The sequence below is a fragment of the Salmo trutta genome, chromosome 20 (genome assembly GCF_901001165.1).
Source record: "Salmo trutta chromosome 20, fSalTru1.1, whole genome shotgun sequence".
NCBI classification, from domain to species: domain Eukaryota; kingdom Metazoa; phylum Chordata; class Actinopteri; order Salmoniformes; family Salmonidae; genus Salmo; species Salmo trutta.
Genome location: NC_042976.1, coordinates 9,928,282 through 9,952,995, shown reverse-complemented (window position 1 = coordinate 9,952,995; position 24,714 = coordinate 9,928,282). Strand labels below are relative to the sequence as shown.

Below are 24,714 nucleotides of genomic sequence, written 5' to 3'. Positions count from 1 at the left end.
GCGCGCGTTCCACAGCGAGCGCGCGTTCCACAGCGAGCGTGCGTTCCACAGGGAGCATGCGTTCCACAGCGAGCGTGCGTTCCACAGCGAGCGTGCGTTCCACAGCGAGCGTGCGTTCCACAGCGAGCGTGCGTTCCACAGGGAGCGTGCGTTCCACAGCGTGCGTTCCACAGCGAGCGTGCGTTCCACAGCGAGCGTGCGTTCCACAGGGAGCGTGCGTTCCACAGCGAGCGTTCCACAGCGAGCGTGCGTTCCACAGCGAGCGTGCGTTCCACAGCGAGCGTGCGTTCCACAGCGAGCGTGCGTTCCACAGCGTGCGTTCCACAGCGTGCGTTCCACAGCGTGCGTTCCACAGAGAGCGTGCGTTCCACAGAGAGCGTGCGTTCCACAGCGTGCATTCCACAGCGTGCGTTCCACAGCGAGCGTGCGTTCCACAGCGTGCGTTCCACAGGGAGCGTGCGTTCCACAGCGAGCGTGCGTTCCACAGCGTGCGTTCCACAGGGAGCGTGCATTCCACAGCGAGCGTGCGTTCCACAGCGTGCGTGCGTACATGCTTGTCAGATAGAAACTCATTAACACCTGAAAAGGTATTTAATTACGTTTCTCACCCATCTACAACGCTGAATATATTAGTTACATGAATTGTAAATTAATGGCAGGATATTTGTAGTTAAGAGTCATTATATGGGATCCTGAGTGGTGCAGCGGTCTAAGACACTGCATCTCAGTGATTGAGGCGTCACTACAGACACCCTGGTTTGATTCCAGGCTGTATCACAACCGGACATGATTGGGAGTCCCATAGGGGGGGCGCACAATTGGCCCATCGTCATCCGGGTTTGGCCGGTGTAGGCTGTCATTGTAAGTAAGAATTTGTTCTCAACTGATTTGCCTAGTTAAATAAAGGTTACATACTATATGTGTACAGGCACCAATCAGATGAAATCATTGTGATTGTGCCACACTTTATAGTATACATTAGAATCTGTTATTTCTGCCTGAGACTCTTCTGCTGCTTTCCATGAGGCAATATTTTGTATTTCTTATCTCAAATAAGTCTTTCTCATGTTATGCTGCTACCACAGTATGTAGAGTGCTTTTCCAATCCCTCTCAGAAAGTGCTACATTTTTCAATTTAGAGGCTGCGGTTTGAATATATTTGATGGTCTCAACACTTTTCCCACAGTGTAATTTCCTTAATATGTTTAATTGTGTTAGAATGTTAAATCTACTATTTAAATAATTGTGGTGTGTGCTAACGTTTTATGTAAAACTTTCCATTTCTTTAAGTGCAGACTCAAACATGTCCTTGATATGTTAATCAACGGTAACAGTGAAACCACACAGCATTTCTGTCAGAGCTCAAAACGTAGTTAAATTACATATATAACAGACTACATCAACCTTATATATATTATTTTAATTTAACCTTTATTTTAGCTAGGCAAGTCATTTAAGAATTCTTATTTACAATGATGGCCTACCGGGGAACAGTGGGTTAACTGCCTTGTTCAGGGGAAGAACGACAGATTTTTACCTTGTCAGCTTGGGGATTCGATCCAGCAATCTTTCGGTTACTGGCTCAACACTCTAACCACTAGGCTACCTGCCGCCCCATATGTGAAATAGATATGTGTTAAGCAACTCCACGCAGACTTTGCTAAAGTTAATGGGAGCTGCTATTTGAACCATAGCTAATTAATCAGATTGTCAGCGTGTGTGTGTGTGAAAAAAAGTTCCGTTTATATAAACGTATAGACTGTGTATTTGTACAGCAACAGTTGGTGGTATAACAGATGAAGAAATAGGCATGTCAGCCTTCAGGATTTAATTTTCTAAAGAGCGATGATGGACAGTAACCCATTCTCAGTTGTGCAATTGATTTAGTCTTCTTGTGATGTAATCCATATAATATTTTTATTAAGACAGACAAGTTTTAAATACCAAAAATTGCCTTCAGACAGAAATGTCATCAGAGTAAATAACGAGAAGTGTGTTTCTTATTTTTGAAATCTGTAATAGAATGTATACGATACTAACTAAAACCCTGACGCAAAACAAACCTAATGGAAAGCATATTTTAAATATTCATACAATTGTATATTTCACACAATTCTACATTTACAGGCAACCCACCTAATTCCATTCGCCAATCATTTGACTAACACAATCTTGGTAAAACTGAAGGTACTTTAAAACTGTTAGTTCTAAAACAATGTTACATACAATTTATCTTGATCCCCACTGTGACTATCTTTGTAAAACTCACTAAATTAAATATCCTCATGACTGAAAAACTCTTGCAGCTGTTTTGACTTTGTTAAAAAAGTTTGTCTGCTCTCTGCCTGAAGAGAGACTGGCTGAACCCTATGCCAAACACAAAGACACATATGATGATATGAACAAGATGCTCCTGTAGGTCCACAGATTCTCTAAAAAATCTGAACTGATAGAGGAGATTCCAGATGGAGCTGACGAGGTATAGAACAGTCTGTGTGGGTGGGTGCTGGAGAAAACTGCTGCATCCCTCGATCCTCTTCATGTGCCTGTGCAGATATGCCCATGTGGACCCCCACGTGTATGCCATTGTCACAATGAAGGACCCCCGATAAATTATGTGGACCCATTCGAACGCAATGCCCACGGAAGACCGCACTCTCGTATGTTGAGTCGCTGTGTCGTTTAATATGTAAGTGTTGTTCAAGCTGTGGGTGGATTTGACATACTCATAACCTACAACAATTAAACATTTTGTACTAAGGTAGAGTGTGTCAACAATAAGGCCATCGTAGACAGCTGCATTGATGTTCCTCCTCACCCAGACGGAGAGCGGTCGCTGATTTGGGACGATCTTGGTGTGGTAGAAGACGCTGAGCCATACGCATGAGGACATGCAAGCCAACATGACCAACCTCACCAAATATTCCAGAATGTTGTAGTACCGCGCTGCAAAGAGTATCACAAGCTCAGACATTCGAAGCACCAAACTGTATCCCACCTCTAAGAAAAATAGGAGTTTCACGGGCTGATGCAAAGTTCTCTCTGCGTCCTTCCCAGGTGCCAGCATAAAGAGGAGATAGAAAATGTTCACCAGAAGACCGATGATGGACAGTAACCCATTCTCTTTGTCTCACTTTGTCTCTCAAAAATTCTAACTTTATGACTGAAACCTGGTGGAGTTTAGTCCTAACGTACAGTATTTACATACTAATTTACCAAAGACAAACTCTAATAGTTCATGTAACTCCTGACATCAAAGGAAATTCATGAGGCATGTTGTTACACTTCCATTCAACCTTAAGTTTTGCATAGTTTTACTACAATAAAAACAAATCGCCAGATGTGCCTTCTGTAAAATAAACATACCTTATTTGTCTAGGTTAGTTGTAATGCTAATACAAAAAAATCGTCTGTGACTTACACCCATCACCACAATTAATTACCAAGAAAGTTCATTCATGTACTATTTACTGCCAATTTCCCGGACACTGATAAGGCATAGTCCTGTAGAATCTCCTTTGAACATGCTTTTTCATCTACTAGTAGACTTAAACGGTGTCCGGGAAACAGCCCCTTAGAGTAATGGAAATTCTATTCTTAAAATAGAACACAAAACATTTACCCATTAAGGTTATTACATTGCTTGAAAACTCCCTCTAAGAGAGATACCACCCTCTGTCTGAAGACAGATTGAGAGAATCCCAGGCACACAGAGCTGCACAGGCCAAACAGAGAGGAAACTGTAGTCTGGATGTTATCATTGGGATCAAAGTTATTATAACCTGGCAGACTGTGCGTAACTACCAGAGTAATTATTAACAGACAGTAGGGGAAAAACAGTGCTGCCTGGACTAAACCTGTTACTGTGACCCTCATCTGGCTCTGAAGCTGGGGCTGGGAGAAAGAACTGCTACTCTCCTCCATCCTCTTCATGTGCCTTCGCAGGTAAATGTAGGTGCTGCTCCAAGACAGAATCATAGTCCCAAAAGAGATGAGGAGATGAAATGAATATATTACAGTGCATATTTTCCCCAGATAGAAAAATACATCCCTATCGCTGCTTAATTCTGCAGTGACGTTGAAAGAGGACGATGAATTCAAGGGTTGTTCTTCTGGCCTGAGTGTAGACACATAGTCCAATACCCCTGCAGTTAGAACAATACCCCGGTCTAAAACCAGACCAAAGTACACCACATTCTTGATGTGTCTCTTTATCCAGATGAAAAGTTGTCCATTGTTAGGCACAATGTTGACGTAGTAGAGGATGCTGAGCCAGGTCACTGAAGACAGGTTGACCACATTGGTGAAGTAGAATAACTGCTTCAGGGTAAAATAAAGTCCATAGACAAAAGGAGTGATTGCAACTTGACAAACAAAGAACATTATCGTTGTTTGGTGTAAAAAACTAAACATCACCATAGAAACCAGGAGGACTTTTAGAGGCTGCTGAACGTTCACCGCCTGCATACTTGGAGGACATAGGAGACAAAAAGAGAAGACAATGTTCAGTACTATAGCAGAAAAAGAAATGGGTCCACTTATTGCTGCGAAGACATGGTCATCCATCTTCAAACATCTGCTTTCTGGAGATCTCTCTTGAATAACTCAATCATGGAATGAATAATGGCTCTCTCAGCTTACCATCCCAAGGTCTTGATGATGAGATTATTTTACATACAGTGTCAACAGGGGCATGTTTTTTAGGTGTCTAATGACCTAGTTTACTTATTTTAAACTGACCGTATCGTACTTCCATTGAGCATGTAAAGTGGGGAGTGTTTTGCATCTATTTGTCTGGAGGCCTACATAGCTTGCTAAAGAGAGGGCATGCAGCTACTGAAATATAATTTGCCAATAAGTTATAAACAATTAGCCTAGCATTAGCATTAGCTATCTAGCACACCACATTCAAATTATGTTCCGACCAAGGGCGTCTTACTAAAAGAAAATACATGTTGAATACAGTGAACAGTTCATAGCATTACAGTATAACCCTCTTATTACATAGCTTGAAAACTCCCTCTAAGAGAGACACCACCCTCTGTCTGAAGACATATCGAGAGAACCCCAGGAACACACAGAACTGCATAGGCCAAAGACAGAGGAAAATGTGACCGGAATAAACGATGAGAATCAAAGTCCTAATACTGTACATCAACAACCATCACCCTGATTGTCCATAAAGAGCAGTCTGGACTAAACCTGTTACCCTCATCTGGCTCTGTAGCACTGTGTCAGAAGAAGGCCCCAAAAAATCCCCCTGGTCACAGACTGTTCTCTCTGCTACCACACGGCAAGCGGTACCGGAACGTCAAGTCAAGGTCCAAAAGGCTCTTTAACAGATTCTACCCCCATGTCATAAGACTGCTGAACAAATAATCAAATGGACACCCGGACATTTTGCATTGACAACGCCCCCCCCCCCCCCCCCCCCCCCTTTTGTTTTTACACTGCTGCTACTCACTGTTTATTATCTATGCATAGTCACCTTACCCCTACCTACATTTGCAAATTACCTCGACTAACCTGTACCCCCCACATTGACTCAGTACCGGTACCCCCTGAATATAGCCTCGTTATTGTTATTTTATTGTGTTACTTTTTATTTTATGTTTTACTTTAGTAAATTTAGTAAATATTTTCTTAACTCTATTTTCTTAAAACTGCATTGTTGGTTAAGGGCTTGTAAGTAAGCATTTCACGTTAAGGTCTACACCTGTTGTATTCGGCTCATGTGACAAATACAATTTGATGTGCCTTCTCAGTTAGATGTAGAAGCTGCTCCAAGACAATAGTCCCAAAAGAGATGATTAAGAAAATGGCATCGTGATGCCAGCTTTCTCCAGATAGAAACATCCATGTATTTATGTTGGTGCCTAATTCTGCAGTGACGTTGGAGGAGGATGAATTAAGCCAGATCACTGAGCTTGATCAAGAAATCTTTAAGATTTGAAAGTCTATTTCAGACTTTGTAACATACATATCGGTTGTTTTTCCTTTCTAAAGTAAGAACGGAAATTACAATATTTTCAAAATCATTGTTTTTGTGTTCAGCCTTTCTTTCAAAATGGCTGTCCATGTTTTGATTTAAGACTTACAAATTCAGACTTTTGCTAATATGCTTATTCTCCCTAAAAAGATTATCCACTGTAACAAGTGTTGAATTTCATGTTGTATAATTACACACAATGTGAATAGTTCCTTGCCCGATATTGCTGTACATGCCCATTGTTGTTGTAAGTGTCCTTTTTAATGTTGCACAATTCCTTCTCCTTCTGTATTCCCCCTCATCAACATCCTGACCCCTTCCCCCTTCCCTGTCTACTGCATCCATGTGGAAGAGATAAATTACTACTGTAAAATTGTTCCATGAAATCATAATAAATTCTATGTGTTGCACTTACAGTATACTGCTTACAGTATAATGAGTTTATATGGTCACTGACTGTTTATTATAATGGTCTCCCACCATTAAATTGTGATATGTATGCATTCCAGTCATTTATGAACTTTTTATCTGTTGATTGGTGAATTCTGTACATGCTAGCTAGTTACTGTGCTTTTCTCTGCACGTATCATCATTGGGCTACATTACCTCTTTCGTTGTTAACTTGTAGAGGAGTTGGTGCATAAGGGCAGCACAGCATTTTGTTTCTGGAAGTCTTTCCTGTCATTCAAATCAAATAAAATCATATGTTATTGGTCACATACACATGGTTAGCAGATGTTAATGCAAGTGTAGCGAAATGCTTGTGCTTCTAGCTCCAACAGGGCAGTAATATCTAACAAGTAATCTAACAATTCCCCAACAACTACCTAAAACACAAATCTAAAGGGATGGAATAAGAATATGTACATACTGTATAAATATATGGATGAGTGATGGCCGAGCAGCAAGGCAAGATGCAATAGATGTTATAAGACACAGTATATACATATGAGATGAGTAGTGTGAGATATGTCAATATTATTAAAGTGGCATTGTTTAAAGTGACTAGTGAGTTTATATGTAGGCAGCATCCTCTCTGAGTTAGTGATTGCAGTTTAGCAGTCTGATGGCATTGAGATAAAAGCTGTTTTTCATTCTCTCGGTCCCAGCTTTGATACACCTGTACTGACCTTGCCTTCTGGATAGTAGCGGGGTGAACAGGCAGTGGTTCGTGGTGGTTGTTGTCTTTGATGATCATTTTGGCCTTCCTGGAGGGCAGGTAGTTTGTGATGATCACTGACGAGAATTCTCTTGGGAGATAATTTGATTGTAAGGAATTCTAGGTCAGGTGAACAGAAGGACTTGAGTTTCCTGTATGTTGTTATGGTTACACCATGAGTTGGTAATCATGAAGCATACACCCCCGCCCTTCTTGTTCCCAGAGAGATGTTTAATTATGTTGGTGTGATGCATGAAGAAACCCCGTGGCTGTACTGACTTTGACAACATGTCCCGAGAGAGCCATGTTTCCGTGAAACAGAGAATGTTACAATCCTCACCCGTCCGTCACTGGTCCCCGTATTTCTGAATGCTTCTACACTGCCCTAAAATTTGACATCCATAACGCCTCTTATTAGCTTTATGTCTCTTACATGCCAATGTTAAGAAGTCAGCTTTTTTGGGGGTGTATACACTATACACACACCAGCATGTTATTTATACTAGGTTTGTCCATTCTGGGAGACATTAAAGTTGCTGCTTTGCGTGCAAATGTTAATTAGATCAAGAGTTAACCGGGGATAGCAGACAGCCGCATAGTGGATTTCTTTTTGGCAGTGTCGGAGGTGTAACTGCATTGGATCCTTTAAAAATCGCTGAGCAGCTGTTCTTGCGATCACTTGTCAAGAAACCACACCAGTTCCACTTGTGTTAGAAGTCCAGAATGAGAAAGTGTGTTATATAGAAATAATTACGCTCAAATTGAGCCACTTGTGGACTTGACATCTCTAATTTAGTTTCACCTCCAACACTGCCAAAACAACTCCCAAAACGACCGCTATGTGGACGTCGGCTAAAGAGGATCTGATTGAATAAAGCCCTAAAGGACCATGTTCAGCACTAACGCATCTTGAGATCTCTCTTGAACAAATCAATCATTGAATGAATGACAGATCTCTCAATTTATTATCCCAACACAGCCCAACCTTCATCTTGATTAACTTATGCACAGTTCTGACACTGAAATTATGGCGTGTCGAACTGAATAAAAATTAAGAGCGGGCTGACACGGTTCAGAGCTTTGGCTTGACATAAAGGGGGAATTCAGAAAGAGTGGGACATATAAACTGGAACAGCGTAATCCTGACACATTTATTTATTGGTCTGACCTTGGTCTGACGAGAGAAAATCTAAACTTTTGTTACTAATCCCTTGCAGAGAAACCACGTGATCAAAATCACATCACTTCATTAGTGTAATGTCCGTTTTTTTTTTCATTTTGATGTTAAACTGTCATAAATAATGCACTGTGCCAAATTGTGATGTAAATGTGCATACTATGTACTGGTCCCAGTTTATCTAACCTGCTGTCCCAGTCTAACAAATGCGAACTGAAAGTATGGTTTTGCCTATGTGTACACAAATGGGTGTCATGCCTACTACAAGTTATTCTTCAGATTCATTTTTAGATTCATGCAGAGCATCATCATCCTCTGACCTCTTGTGTTAAAGAAACCTAAACGTTAAAGAAACCTCGACATTAAAGAAACCACAATGTTAAAGAAACCACAACGTTAAAGAAACCTCAACGTTAAAGAAACCTCAACGTTGTATAAACCTCAATGTTGAATAAACCTCAACATTAAAGAAACCACAACATTACAAAAACCACAACGTTAAAGAAACCTTAACGTTAAGAAACCACAACATTAAAGAAACCTCAACATTAAAGAAACCACAACGTTAAAGAAACCTCAACGTTACAAAAACCACAACGTTAAAGAAACCTCAACGTTAAAGAAACCTCGACATTGAATAAACCTCTACGTTAAAGAAAACACAACGTTAAAGAAACCACAACGTTAAAGAAACCACAACGTTAAAGAAACCACAACATTACAAAAACCACAATGTTAAGGAAACCTCAACATTAAAGAAACCTCAACGTTAAAGAAACCACAACATTAAAAAAAACACAACGTTAAGGAAACCACAACGTTAAAGAAACCTTAACGTTAAAGAAACCTTAACGTTAAAGAAACCTTAACGTTAAAGAAACCTCAACGTTAAGGAAACCACAACGTTAAATAAACCTCCACGTTAAAGAAACCACAACATTAAAAAAAACACAACGTTAAGGAAACCACAACGTTAAAGAAACCTCAACGTTAAATAAACCTCAAAGTTAAAAAAAATACAACATTACAAAAACCACAACGTTTATTTCACAAAAAAGACAAAAGACGATTCACGCACCTGTGCAGCGCTGAAGTTAATGTTTGAAACAGTGAATATTATAGGTTTAATAATGTGTCTTGGTTAACGTAACGTCTTCCGATTTCAGAACTCCCTTTTACTAAGGAATCACAAAAAGTCTCATTAAAGCCTTTCTGCAATATCTGAAATAATTGGATAGCCTATTATGTGATGAATACTGTGTAGCCCATGCAAACCTCACCGGAAAGCATTGCATTCTTTTTTAAAAACCTTATTCAATCATTTCACCCACACTGCCCGTGTGTGAATGAGTATCTGTGTAGCTAGGAGCTAAAATATGGTTCTGTTTGAGCCGTTCTGCATGTTGCAAGTCCTCTATATAACTGGGTTCTGTTTGAGCCGTTCTGCAAGTCGTCTATATAACTGGGTTCTGTTTGAGCCGTTCTGCAAGTCGTCTATATAACTGGGTTCTGTTTGAGCCGTTCTGCAAGTCGTCTATATAACTGGGTTCTGTTTGAGCCGTTCTGCAAGTCGTCTATATAACTGGGTTCTGTTTGAGCCGTTCTGCAAGTCCTCTATATAACTGGGTTCTGTTTGAGCTGTTCTGCACGCTGCAAGTCCTCTATATAACTGGGTTCTGTTTGAGCCGTTCTGCAAGTCCTCTATATACCTGGGTTCTGTTTGAGCTGTTCTGCAAGTCCTCTATATAACTGGGTTCTGTTTGAGCCGTTCTGCACGCTGCAAGTCCTCTATATAACTGGGTTCTGTTTGAGCCGTTCTGCAAGTCCTCTATATAACAGGGTTCTGTTTGAGCCGTTCTGTGCTCTGCAAGTCCTCTATATAACTGGGTTCTGTTTGAGCCGTTCTGCAAGTCCTCTATATAACTGGGTTCTGTTTGAGCCGTTCTGTATGCTACAAGTCCTCTATATAACTGGGTTCTGTTTGAGCCGTTCTGCAAGTCCTCTATATAACTGGGTTCTGTTTGAGCTGTTCTGCAAGTCCTCTATATAACTGGGTTCTGTTTGAGCCGTTCTGCGCTCTGCAAGTCCTCTATATAACTGGGTTCTGTTTGAGCCGTTCTGCAAGTCCTCTATATAACTGGGTTCTGTTTGAGCCGTTCTGTGCTCTGCAAGTCCTCTATATAACTGGGTTCTGTTTGAGCCGTTCTGCAAGTCCTCTATATAACTGGGTTCTGTTTGAGCCGTTCTGTATGCTACAAGTCCTCTATATAACTGGGTTCTGTTTGAGCCGTTCTGCAAGTCCTCTATATAACTGGGTTCTGTTTGAGCGGTTCTGCAAGTCCTCTATATAACTGGGTTCGGTTTGAGCCGTTCTGCAAGTCCTCTATATAACTGGGTTCGGTTTGAGCCGTTCTGCGCGCTGCAAGTCCTCTATTGGATATCAGGAAGATACAGACCCACGTGGATACTTGAAAGACCAAGAAGGTGAGAATAATTAAAGATAACTAACTAGGTTTCCCTTTTTATCTGTGAATTAATCTTTGGAGTAGAGAAACACACATACAAAGTAACAGATACAAATAGGACCATACTGTGTGCGTGTCAGGTAAAATAACCCAATAACAACCCATCTCCCAGGACAAACTAAATGTCCATGAATGTTTCATGCCTGTTTCGACCTGCTCCCAAATTAATATAGTTGGTTCACAGTTGGTTTTGATATTATAACCTGCGTGTCCTAATTCCATTTGGTGAGGATGGACAAAATCAGGTGGACGCAAGCGCGTGGCTGGTGCAGTCAGCATTTGGAAACTGTGTTTCAGCTATCTCCTTAAAGTAGTAGAGCTGCTCCTCTCCTCACAGAAGTCCTCCACCTGCAAATCCGAGGCCCTAATTGTGCTTCTGTTGCAGGTGTGGTTGCGAATCAACCTTTATTTGCATGCAATTAACATATACTGAACAAAAATACAAACGCAACATGCAACAATTTCAAATATTTTCCTGAGTTACAGTTCAAATAAGGAAATCAGTCAATTGAAATAAACTCATTAGGCCCTAATCTGTGGATTTCACATGACTGGGAATACAGATATGCATCTGTTGGTCAGAATTACCTTTAAAAAAGGTAGGGGCCTGGAAAATCAGTCAGTATCTAGTGTGACCACCATTTGCCTCATGCAGCACGACATCTCCTTCGCATAGAGTTGATCAGGCTGTTGATTGTTGCCTGTGGAATGTTGTCCCACTCCCCCTAAATGGCTGTGTGAAGTTGCTGGATATTGGCGGAAACTGAACATTGTCGTACACGTCGATCCTGAGCATCCCAAACATACTCAATTGGTCTGGTGAGTATGCAGGCCATGGAAAAACTGGGACATTTCTATCGTTTTTTCCCCATTTTATATTTATTTAACTGGGCAAGTCAGTTAAGAACAAATTCTTATTTACAATGGCGCTCTACCCCGGCCAAACCCGGATTATGCTGGGCCAATTGTGCACCGGCCTATTGGACTCCCAATCACGGCCGATTGTGATACAGCCTGGAATCGAACCAGGGTCTGTAGTGACACTTCTAGCACTGAGATGCAGTGCCTTAGACTGCTGCGCCACTGAATTTGCCTAGTTAAATAAAGGTACATTTAAAAAAAAAAAAAAAGAATTTGCTTACACCTGCCCATACCATAACTCAACCAACAGGGTAACTCTGTTCACAACGTTGATATCAACAAGCTGCTCACCCACACAATGCCATACACACGGACTGCAGTTGTGAGGCCGGTTGGGCGTACTGCCAAATTCTCTAAAACGACATTGGAGGCAGATTATGGTAGATAAATTAATATGAAATTCTCCGATAACGGCTCTGGTGGACATTCTTGCAACCAGAATGTTAATTGAATACTCCCTGAAAACTTGAGACATCTGTGGCACAGTGTTGTGTGACAAAACTTCCCATTTTAAAAGTAGCCTTTTATTGTCACCAGTACAAGGTGCACCTGTGTAATGATCAAGCTGTTTAATCATCTTCTTGATATGCCACACCTGTCAGGTGGATGGATGATATTGGCAAAGGAGAAATGCTTGCTATCAGAGATGTATTCAAATTTGTACACAAAATTTGAGAAATAAGCTTTTTGTGCGTCCCACCTTCATGAAATGTGGGACCAACACTGTACATGTTGCGTTTATATTTTTCTTCAGCGTATATTAACATGCATTACCATTTCTCCCGACAGTGCAAGAACTGCTCTGGCTCTCTGCATGAAACAGAGGCGTGCTTCCCCCGCGCTGAAAGAGTGGCAGACGCTGCCGAACTAATAGTCAAAAGTCAGATGAGGAGTATTCTATGGTTTCAGACGGCACTCTATCCCCGCTCTTCGAAAGAGAAAGTGATGTATTTTTAAGTTTGGTGCAGCGATGGAGTGGTGTTTGAACTAGGGATTATTTTACATCCACAGTGACATTTAAGATGACTCATTGTATTGTTCTACTTCCAACTGACTGTATCATTCCTCTATTGAGCATGTAAATTTAGTATGTATCCATTTGACTGGAGGATCACGAGAGGTTAGATGAGGACACAGGGCATTTTAAATCATGCATTGGACATTGATTTTACAATCAACATATTTTAAATGTAGGTTACTATATTTCGGGAAGATCAGATTGACTTGCAAAGCTCAGAATTTTAATTGACATCACAGTCAACGGAACTATTACAAGGAATGGGAATAAGCCACATTACAACATATAATTAATAAAGTCTTAAATTTGTTTAATAAATATACATCTATACAATATATCTGTACAACTGCAACTATACACAACATAAAGAAGTTAAGGTAAATAAATGTCAAATATTGTTATAATCAGAAAAATCCTCTCTTCAGACACACCTTTGTGACTTGAACTTTCGCACAACCTTACATTGATTAGAATGTCAGATTTATTAAGATAAATTCCAGTCACTGGCATTTCTCTAAAGGATAGGATCTGGTCCAATCAGGCTGTTATGTTTCAGCTTTTTTTCCCGTCTTTTTTTGTGAAACATACATCAGTGACTTTACCTGGCGGAACATACTCATCTTTCTACTTTACAGCAAAATGTTCACCTTTGAGCGTTATCCATCTTTGAAACATTACTTAGATAAATTACAGCATTGTGTAATACACCAAATTACACCATCCATTTGTTATAGACTTGAACAGAACATGATTACAGTACAGGTGGTTCATGTTCAGATCTATGATTCCCTTAGCACATAAAGGAAACACAAATGAACACTAATTAATTAAAACAAAGATGTAAAGCGTTTAGAAAAAAAGAGGTTAAAACAACATGAAGAGGCACTCTTAACAGAAGGCAGTAAAGTCCCATTCTTTCATTCTCTCATTTCAATGTTCGGTCATTGCCACACGGCAGAGTTCACAGTTCACTTACATGCTTGACCTACATCTTTCAGATGTCATTTAGGACGTTCCACAGAACTATGTGGAAAATCTTGAAGAATATTGGGGGTCACAAGAAGAATGATCTCTTCAGGAGTTTGTACTACACATTCAGACGGTGTGACAGGTGACATTCAATGCTCTCATGGTTCCTGTCCTTCTTTGTCTCGGTCCTTTCCTCTGCTGGTTGAGAGATTGTTCCGTAATCACACCTGCATATTCGCTCCATATTGTCTGACAGTTTTACCGACCACATGATACACCTACAGTCCTAAAAACCTGCTAAACGTGTAGTCCACTACATACATGTTTTGTAATAATCAGACAGTGGGCAAATTCCCGAGCAGAATCCCTGGGGAAGGGTTCTGGGCTTGGCCTCTTGGCTATTTTCTTGTCCGGAATTCTGCAGTGACATCTCCACCTCCCAATCCACTTTCAGAGGAGAGGCCTTCCCTGATGACCAGGGGACTGGGACACAGGTGTTCAGATGTAGTACTCCCTGTTGTCATTGAGGGTGGAGCTATGACTGTCATGGAGGTGGAACTCTGTCCGGTAGGATGGTTCTGCACGGTAGGCTGCTTCTCTCCGGTAGGCTGTTTCCAGGTTGGTTCGGTGCTCCTTCTCCTTGATGCTGGCGTCTCTCCGGGCCTGCCGGTGCTGGTACAGGAAACGGGTCATCACCGCCACTACACACAGAGTGATGAAGACTACTGCTGACACCACACCTGTGGGGGAGCAAGGGCAGCCATCTTTATTGGACTATAGAATAAGTTATTTAGTGGACTATAGAATACGTTCTTTAGTGGACTATAGAATAAGTTCTTTAGTGGACTATAGAATACGTTCTTTACTGGACTATAGAATACGTTCTTTACTGGACTATAGAATACGTTCTTTACTGGACTATAGAATACGTTCTTTAGTGGACTATAGAATACATTCTTTAGTGGACTATAGAATACGTTCTTTACTGGACTATAGAATACGTTCTTTAGTGGACTATAGAATAAGTTCTTTACTGGACTATAGAATACGTTCTTTAGTGGACTATAGAATACGTTCTTTAGTGGACTATAGAATGACTAAAATGTAAAATGACTATAGAATACGTTATTTAGTGGACTAATGAATATGTTCTTTAGTGGACTATAGAATACGTTCTTTAGTGGACTATAGAATGAGTTATTTAGTGGACTATAGAATGAGTTATTTAGTGGACTATAGAATACGTTCTTTAGTGGACTATAGAATACGTTCTTTAGTGGACTATAGAATACGTTCTTTACTGGACTATAGAATACGTTCTTTAGTGGACTATAGAATACGTTCTTTAGTGGACTATAGAATACGTTCTTTAGTGGACTATAGAATACGTTCTTTAGTGGACTATAGAATACGTTCTTTAGTGGACTATAGAATACGTTCTTTAGTGGACTATAGAATACGTTCTTTAGTGGACTATAGAATACGTTCTTTAGTGGACTATAGAATACGTTCTTTAGTGGACTATAGAATACGTTCTTTAGTGGACTATAGAATACGTTCTTTAGTGGACTATAGAATACGTTCTTTAGTGGACTATAGAATACGTTCTTTAGTGGACTATAGAATACGTTCTTTAGTGGACTATAGAATACGTTCTTTAGTGGACTATAGAGGAAGTTCTTTAGTGGACTATAGAGAGAGTTCATTCAGTTGTGAGGATTTCTATATTATATGTATTAAGTATTTATTAATTTGGCTGTTTAGACTCAGAAAAAGTACATTTCATATATTAATTTAACTGGCACTGAGATAATTGTGAACTAAAACCTAAAATCCCTTGCCAAATACGATTCTTACACTTTAAGAATATACGGTAACACCTTATTTGGCACCTAGCGTCAGAACACGTTATGACACGGTCATAACCATGTCATAATATTTCATAAGAGCTGACATAATCTGTCATAACGCTGTCATGATATGGTCATGACACACATTTAGACGTGTTGTGACATATTGCAATATTTTATGGCTGCTTATGACACCTACATAAGAGTGTCAAAGCCCACAAATCCTACCACACAAGGCAAACCATTCCATTCTACTGGTAAATAGTGTGTTATATAACATTTCTCAAAACGTGCCATTTTATTACCATTGTAATTGTGCCTAGCCCAGTGCTGTGTCGCTGATGACTGGGATGAATATCGGAGCAGGACAAAACACCCTGTTTGGGACTTATGACTGACATGTGGTCATGTACGTGATAGGCCTATATGGCTTACAGTATATTATTACCCGTAATAATAAACATAAGAGTTTTGACTGGACACTATTTAAAAGAGGATTCCAGAATGATCATGCCCCCCGTATTTCTTGCTCAATTCTTAAAATGAAGCACATTAATCTGTGAGTTAAATATTTTTTTACCTTTATAATAAAGCAATCTATGCATCATCGCATTTGCAGACTTATGTAAGATAGTCTACTATCCGTAATGTGATGAGTAGATTGCATAGTCATAATTTAGGCTAATAATATAAATCAATCACTGTTCGCAAAAAAAGCATGTCTGAGTTTATGTAGCTTATGTCAGCTCTTCCTATCATTGTGAAGCAGAATTCACCAAGCGTTGGATTGTTCACCCACTAATAGGGAACGTGAGCTGGGTTTAGACCGTCCATTTCATGGAATACTACAACCCTTTATATGACTGGAAACATTAGCAGAAGCTTTGTTTAATACGACACATTACAGGGTAGCCTACTCTGCTGACACTGACAAACAGATCAATAGAAACTATGTTGTCCATATAATAGGCCTACGAAAACGGGAAACCCAAATATAATATGACGTCAATCTAAACTGGAGGAGGAAATTTGCGTGCACCATCTTTCCTTCTGACTGTAGGCAATATGATTTAAAACAAAGAAGAAGCTAATGATCCTCTGTGACCAAATCATGCTTTTGTAGCCTATTTTTGAATAATTGTATTTCTGTATAGACAGGAGAAAGCGAATTAGGCTATATAATTTTGGCAATTTAACTCAATTTACTTTAGCAAAAGTTTAGCTTCTCCTAGCATTATGGACACACTGCCTATGCTTACATATTAAAGAGGTAACCACACCTAACATCCCTATTCGATTGCAGGCTAAGGATTATGTTTTTTTTGTGGGCCATTATAAATACAAATTAATCCTGATGGGTGAGAATATTATCAAGTGCATGTCAAATTGTTTATGTTGATGTTAATTAATGGTCAATTACCACAGTTATTTGCATGACAATCACTGGCTGACAACATTTCATGACCACCACAGCCCTAGGCTGTTAACAAAACTTGAGATGTACCGTATTATTTCTCCTTCACGCACAAATTCATGTTGTTTCTCCTATGATCAGAGAAAATGAAATATTCCTCAATTTAAATAAAATACCAAAGCTGCTAATAATAACAACGCAAGCTTATCAATACACTTTCCTACTTATTCATTGCAGCTGCAGTGCTTGTTGTAGCGCAAGAGCAAGTAGTGTCCAACTTAAGTTAGACACTCTGGTGTCCCTTGCCCATTTTAAAAATGTTATGGAGGATCAATATGATGTTATCTGTGATTGTTTCTGTTGAATTGTGTCTTTGTTTTGTATGTTTGAAATGTTCTTGTCTGTATGCCTAAAACTGTACATGTCAACATGTTTACACAGGGCACAGCCGTAAAAGAGATCCAGGTCTCAGTCTGTTTTCCCTGTTAAAATAAAGATTTTAAAAAAAGAAAAAGAAAATGAAAAAAAAAGTGTGAAGGCAAATTTTATGGCTTATAAAAGTGTTGAATAGAAAGTGTTGAATAGAAAGTGTTGACAGTGCTGAGTAAAAAGGTAAACATGAAGTCACTGATAAAAACAGCAGCTCTTTGTTGTAATTGTTGAGTCTCTAAAAGTTTAGAAATGTCACAACATCAACTTGGCTGTATCTTTCTCTTACGCCTGCTACGTTACTGCAGACACGGTCGTCTGAGCCATCCGATTGGTCAGTGGTAGGCCTATAGTCCACTTGAATTGCTCCCCAACGGGAAGGCTGAGTTTGTGCCTTAAGACATATGAGATGGTTCAAAACGGGAACCCGGTTTATACCCGGCACGACACAAATTAAAGAAATAGGAACGCAAGGCTTATCTTTGGGTTTTTCACAGAAATGTTTGGCGATCGACCAGGAATGCCTTGGAGCTCAACCAGTCAATCGCGATCGACCCATTGGTGACCACGTAACTAGATGGTAGCTAACAGTTAGCTAGCTAGCTACATGAATAGTTTATTTATTTCACCTTTATTTATTTATTTCACCTTTCACCTTTAGTTGAGAACTAGCTTTAGCTATGTTATGAAAACATTGAGAAAACTGGATTGTAATGTATTTGATCATGTGTGAAAGTGTTTGCTATTGCCATAATATATTTAGTATAACGTTTTAGTTTTCAGCTTTCTTTAGCGGTGTCACTGCATTGATTTCTGTCTTTACTTATATTTTTTATGAATCTACTGCATCAAGGAATGGAGGTGAAGATCTTGAGGGAGGCTGCAGAAACAAACTTTCAAATGAAAGGAAACTTCTTCACAGGGAAAAAACAGATTTGGATAAATACAATTTAGAGTTAAATCCTTGTTGTTGTAATTCATTCTTCACAGTCATGTTTTTTTTCATTGTATTTTGTAGAAAATACACTTTATGACACTATCATGAAGCATTATGACCATCCTGTGTCACTTTATTTTGACTAAGAAAATACACTTTATGACAGTGTCATGGAGCATTATGACCATCAGAATCATATAAGCCAGATGGACCTATCACGTACATGCCCTTATGTCAGTCATCAGTCACAAAGAGGGTGTCTTGTCCTGCTCCTGAAATCTGCTCCTGCATTCATCCCGGTCATCAGCATTGGGGAAAGTACATGTCTGACATCAATGTGTACGCAATTACGATGATAATTTAATATAGCCAATAACAGAAAAAGTTCTATAAGATAAACATACTGTTTACAAGTAGACAATGGTGTAATGGAATGTTTTGCCTTGTGTGGTAGGTTTTGTGGGTTTTGACACTCTTATGTAGGTGGCATAGCCAGCCATAAAATAATGCAGTATATGTTACAACAGATCTAAATATGTCATGACAGTGTTATGACCATATTACGACAGGTTATGACAAGTTATGTCAGCTGTTATGACATATTATGACACTAGGTGTCAAATAAAGCGTTCACAAATTTCATTAGGAATGGTATTCGGTCTCCTTTTTTCCCCTTTTTTTATCCATTTGCTCCATTATCTACAAACATATCTGACTTAAAGTCAATTCATAAGACGTTTTAAATAACATTTTGTTTGTCACATGCGCCGAATACAACAGGTACCAACCTTACCCGTGAAAAGCTTACTTACAAGCCCATAACCAACAATGCAGTTCAAGAAATAGAGTTAAGAAAATATTTACTACATAAACTAAAGTAAAAAAATAAAATAAAAAGTAACAAGATATATACATACCAATAACGAGGCTATATAAAGGGGGTACCGGTACTGAGTTAATGTGCAGGGGTACAGGTTAGTCGAGGTCATTTGTAAAGTGACTATGCATAGATAAGGAACAGAGAGTAGCAGCAGTGTAAAAATAAAGGGGTGTCAATGTAAATAGTCCGGTGGCCATTTTATTAATTGTTCAGCAGTCTTATGGCTTGGGGGTAGAAGCTGTTAATGAGCCTTTTGGACCTAGACTTACTTTACAGTGCAAATAACAGCCCTTCTGGGTAATTACTTTGGAAGTCTCTCCAGTGCTGGAAATGTCTAAATTGTGGCATGTTATCCTGTCTTGACAGACACATTATTCCAGGAAAACGTCTGAGGAGAGAGCAAGAGGCAGAGATAGCCGGGGCTCATTTCACAGGACACTGACTTTGGCAATTGAGCACTTTAACAACTCTGAATTGGAAATCTCACCTCCAATTACCGCATAGTTGCTTTGTGAAGCGTTCCTTAATGGCCCCCTGCCTCTGCCGACTGTCTCTGAATGATCTACCGGAAGAGGGAAGAGAGTGCGGTGACATCATGAGGAATGTATTACATCATTGATCTGTCATTTGTTTGAAGACTGGGGACCGACATAAAACAATGAGCAATGTTCCCTTGGGAACCATCATTGTGACAATGGAAGAATCTGTAGACTGAAAACTCTACCCCGGCTTCGGTGTTGACAGTGTACAATATTAAAATGTTAGACGGCATCGTCCACAGAAATACAGTATATTCTGAATACATTCTACATTCCTCACCTGATTGAGAGTGAAATATTGTTGAGTCAGCCAGCGCACCACAGTTAGACTCCACCAAGTGACCCCGTACGCTGACCAATGAGCTGCCACGGTTCAGTAGCGCTGCCTTCAGTGGAGCCACGTGATTGAACTGGACGGAGGACAGGCAGCCAATGAAGCCCTTAGATCCTGCCTGCATCACTTCCTCATCCATAGCGTCCACTATGTAAACAACAAGGAAGGTACTAATCAAACTCACAGATTAATCAGAATGGTAATAAAGCATTCAAACGTCCACCGACTGCCACAACGACATCAGTGTCTCACCTTGACTAATGCACATGTTGGATAGTATCCCCAAAAGCCATCTCTCTCTCTCTTTGTCAATGTGAGATAGTACGAACCACTGAGCAGGCACTCATTATGTCAATTGTCCCTGCTTGTTGTGTTCAATGAGACAGTCTGTAAATACATATGAACTCTATACAAATCCAATTAGAGCTCCACTAAAATCAAATCCAATGTTTATTTGTTCACATGCGCCGAATACAACAGGTGTAGTAGACCTTACCGTGAAATGCTTACTTACAAGCCCTTAACCAACAGGGCAGTTTTAATAAAAATAAGAGTTATAAAATATTTACTAAATAAACGAGAAAAAAAAAAGTTACAATAAAATAACAATAACGAGGCTTTATACAGGGGGTACAGAGTCAATGTGATGGGGGTACAGGTTAGTCGAGGACAATAAATTAATTTAAAGATTTCTTAGCATTTGCAGGAAATGAATCATAACGACTGCCACATATGGAGATAGGATGCTGGCTGCTTAGAGCACTTGAATATCATTACATCAGAGATACGAGCTCTGAAAGCAATTTGCTATTCTGATTTGTGTTAAGGACAAGAGTAGATGGGCATAAGATACAAGAGAGATCAGTGTGTGCCTGTAATTTGTCTAAAGATATTAGATATTTAAATATAATGGAGCTAATCAGACCACGAGGGTCAACATTCAACAGCTTCTTCCCTTTAAAGTAATATTGTATCTAATTGGTTTGAAATCTATAATTAACATACTTCCCATAGGGGGCAATTTACTGTACAGGAAGTAGTGTAATTGACCCCCAAAAAAGTTTAACGATGATCATCGCCACCATGTTCATCATTGGTCTTTGTTTGTGGTGCTGCAGCATTCCTTTTGACTTAATAGATCCCTAGGAGACATAACCCAGCCAAGAATGTATTTCCTTTCATCCTGCAGAAAACACGTTGTAAGTAGTGGATGCTGCTGTGCTGGAGTCATATGAATACAGTATGTGTGAAAGATAGAACAGGCATACTCTAGAGGGAATGGATGTTTTGTCCTATATACACTAACCCAGATTTAGCATACATAATGTTGTTTAGATTTTGTGTTTAACTTTACTTTCATGACTTTTCATGAGTTTGATGAAAAATTGGAAATCATTTAAAATGATTGATGCTTAGGCCTGCCTATGTTTAGTATTTTTGATTCAATCCTTCTAAATATCTAATACATCGTCAACGATCAATGTCTAAAAACAAGTGTTCTTCTCAAAATAATGTATAGACATCATCTATTCGTACATAAATTCATCCAACAGGAGACCTCCAGTACCTTAATGATGAAATGAATACATTTGTTTTGAAATGCAAATGATGTTGTCAATTAGCATAGATTTACTTGTTCCCTAAACTATTGTGAATCTCTGTGTTAGACAAATTACGGTTGGTTTACTTAACAGTTCCATTTAGCTACTGACTAATGTGTGAAGTGATAAGCTTGAGTACAATACTCCCAAGATTTGTGATGCGTGCAATATGTGAGACAGATTATTAGACAGATACAATGTCCTGGTGGGGTGGCTGACAACCCTCCCAATCAGCCTGTCAAATCTATACCAGATGCGAGAAGTGATTATTTGACCAAATCTAGTGCTTAGATTGTCTATATCACGTTATATCACAGACACGTCTCGTCTATCTCTTCCAGCTTACAAGCTTTGCCTTAATTGCAAAGACTGATTCTTCTAAGCCCTGCACTGTGGTAGGCTGTTCATATCCTCCATTTACAGTAAAAACCATGACTGTAGCCTCCAGTCATTTAATCATTTCAAACTACCTCAACAAACACGTACTAATTTCTCTGGTGGGCTCACCTGTGACCTTCCCCAAGGTCAGTGATTTGATGGAGATGAACTCTGTGTCTGATGACAGGCTGTGCTTTAGGTTCATGTCCTTGTCAATCTAGTGGAGAGGGAAAAAAGGACATGGAGGTGTGAAGAACACACATAACCCCCCTGCTCCTCACCCATCTTCACCCCCCGCTCCTCAACCTCTTCACCCCCTGCTCCTCACCCTCTTCTCTCTCCCCTCTTCCTCACCCTCTTCACTCTCCCCCGCTCCTCACCCTCGTCACTCTCCCCCGCTCCTCACCCTCGTCACTCTCCCCCGCTCCTCACCCTCTTCACTCTCCCCTGCTCCTCACCCTCTTCTCTCTCCCCTGCTCCTCACCCTCTTCACTCTCCCCCGCTCCTCACCCTCTTCTCTCTCCCCTGCTCCTCACCCTCTTCTCTCTCCCCTGCTCCTCACCCTCTTCTCTCTCCCCTGCTCCTCACCCTCTTCTCTCTCCCCTGCTCCTCACCCTCTTCACTCTCCCCTGCTCCTCACCCTCTTCTCTCTCCCCTGCTCCTCACCATCTTCAATCTCTACTGCTCCTCACCCTCTTCACACACTTTTGCTTCTCACCCTATTCTCTCTCCCCTGCTCCTCACTCTCTGCTCATCACCCTCTTCACTCTCTACTGTTCCTCACCCTCTCCTGCTCCTACATTTCTATTTCATACATCAAATGTAGGAATCCCATTTGTTGTAAACATCCCATATTTATCCTTTGCTCACCTGTAGGTAGACGTCTTTCCCCTCACGGTGGATTCTGATACGGTGGAGGCGTCCGTCTGCCAGGCTTGTAGGTCTGGGGCTGAACACATCTGGCCTCCTGTCCACATGGAGATGGTACCAGATCTGTAGACTCCCTGTAGACCACAACACAAACTGGGTTAAACCGTGAATTCAAAGGGTTGAGTCCTATCTTAATAATCCTAGACGTGTCCGTACCGTTGCGTGCCAGGATGACTGCTATGTACTGCTGGCTGAAAGTGCTGACAGTGAGCAGCATGGCAGGGCTCTGTGTGGTCATGAAGATGAAAGCCATGTTCTCTCTGGCCCTGCTGTTCTCTCTGTAGACACTGGAGGTCTGGAAGCTACTGTTCTGTATCACAGAGAAAGGCTCCTGGAAGGTGTAGGTCAACGACGACTCTCTGTCAAACGACACAGACACCTCTGCATGGACACAGAGAGAGAGTATGGGTTAGGTAATGCATTGTATCATGGGTGACAGTCCAGCACAATATGGTCCTCTCTTACTTGTTGTTAGCCATCAATAGTATCTCCATTCATGCTATAGTAACTGCCCCAGAGGCAGCAACTTGAATAGCATCTGCCATTCTGCTAATATGTTTATGGCCATCTAAAAGTTAAAAGAAAAACATTTAAAAAAATAACAATGTTATGTAAGTTCTGTGTTCCAGACGCTACGGTAGTGGGATTGGATGAAAGTGAGACTATTGTATTTCAGACCAGTGGAATATTTCAGGCTTGTCTGCTCCATGATAATGGAGGCCTAGATTAGTGTGAATGTGAGAGCAGAGACAGACCAGAGACAGTGGAGGAGGAAGGATCTGTCATCTCATCTCATCCCTCTTTGATCTCTTCTTCAGATGGACTCCAATCTGCACTCTGCCACTGATCTCAACACCTCTACTTCAATACTTCAAGAGCAAGTGAACATTAGGACTGAGGCAGCCTAAGATCTTTGCTGGCATCGAATATTTCACTTGAAAACACTAAATATTTAAGGTTTTCATCTCCTCTGAGCGATGTTAGATTTCTGTAAAAGGGCTGTTGTGACATAGCTCTATGTTAATCAACTTCTCCTGACTGCAGCAGATTGCACTTCGCGAGGGAACTTTTCACCCAGCTGTTAAAAATGATACTATACAAACTGGAAGTGCATGTTTTGTATGATACTATACAAACTGGAAGTGCATGTTTTGTATGTATACTTGAAGTTAAAGGTTAGAATCATAGATTCAGCATCAGAATGAATAGATGAAACAACATTACAGCTAAATCAACCTCAAGGCTTAACCTCTGTGATGGAGTTACTATGCGTTTCACACCTTCCTTGCAGGAGGGCCCCCCGTAGGCAGACTGAGAGCAGTCACAGACGTAGCCGCTGTTCTTCTCAATGCACCTCCCGCTGTTGTGGCAGAGACTGCTGGAGCCACTGCAGTGGCCGGGGCAGCCAGCGCTCACCCCCGGGGTCATCTTAGCCCGCTCCTCCAGGTTAAAGGTCACACCGTTTATAGTCAGAGTTCTGATGCAACCCAAGAAGCCCCTCTGCCTGGCCGCTGTTCCCCCTGGAGGAGGGACGACAGGTTCTAACTAGTTCATATGTTTATTACAGTGTTATAACACAATTAGTATATAATGCATCATATTCCACTGAGTACTAGCTGCTGTTCCCCCTGGAGGGACCACAGGTTATAACTAGTTCATAATGC

At 40.5% G+C, this 24,714-nt stretch overlaps 1 protein-coding gene across 1 annotated transcript in view; it reads right to left on the bottom strand.

Moving 5' to 3' along the window:
• Positions 1-13,077: 13,077 nt before the first annotated feature.
• Positions 13,078-24,714, bottom strand: part of LOC115155525 (contactin-associated protein-like 5) — a 122,272-nt gene continuing 110,635 nt past the window's right edge. The window contains exons 18-24 of the mRNA XM_029702208.1: positions 24,331-24,570; positions 23,207-23,431; positions 22,991-23,124; positions 22,250-22,337; positions 20,088-20,288; positions 19,756-19,830; positions 13,078-14,498 (exon numbers count right to left, since the gene is read on the bottom strand). Coding sequence (XP_029558068.1) covers positions 14,257-14,498; positions 19,756-19,830; positions 20,088-20,288; positions 22,250-22,337; positions 22,991-23,124; positions 23,207-23,431; positions 24,331-24,570 — 1,205 coding nt within the window. The 3' untranslated portion in view covers positions 13,078-14,256. The remainder of the gene's footprint in view (positions 14,499-19,755; positions 19,831-20,087; positions 20,289-22,249; positions 22,338-22,990; positions 23,125-23,206; positions 23,432-24,330; positions 24,571-24,714) is intronic.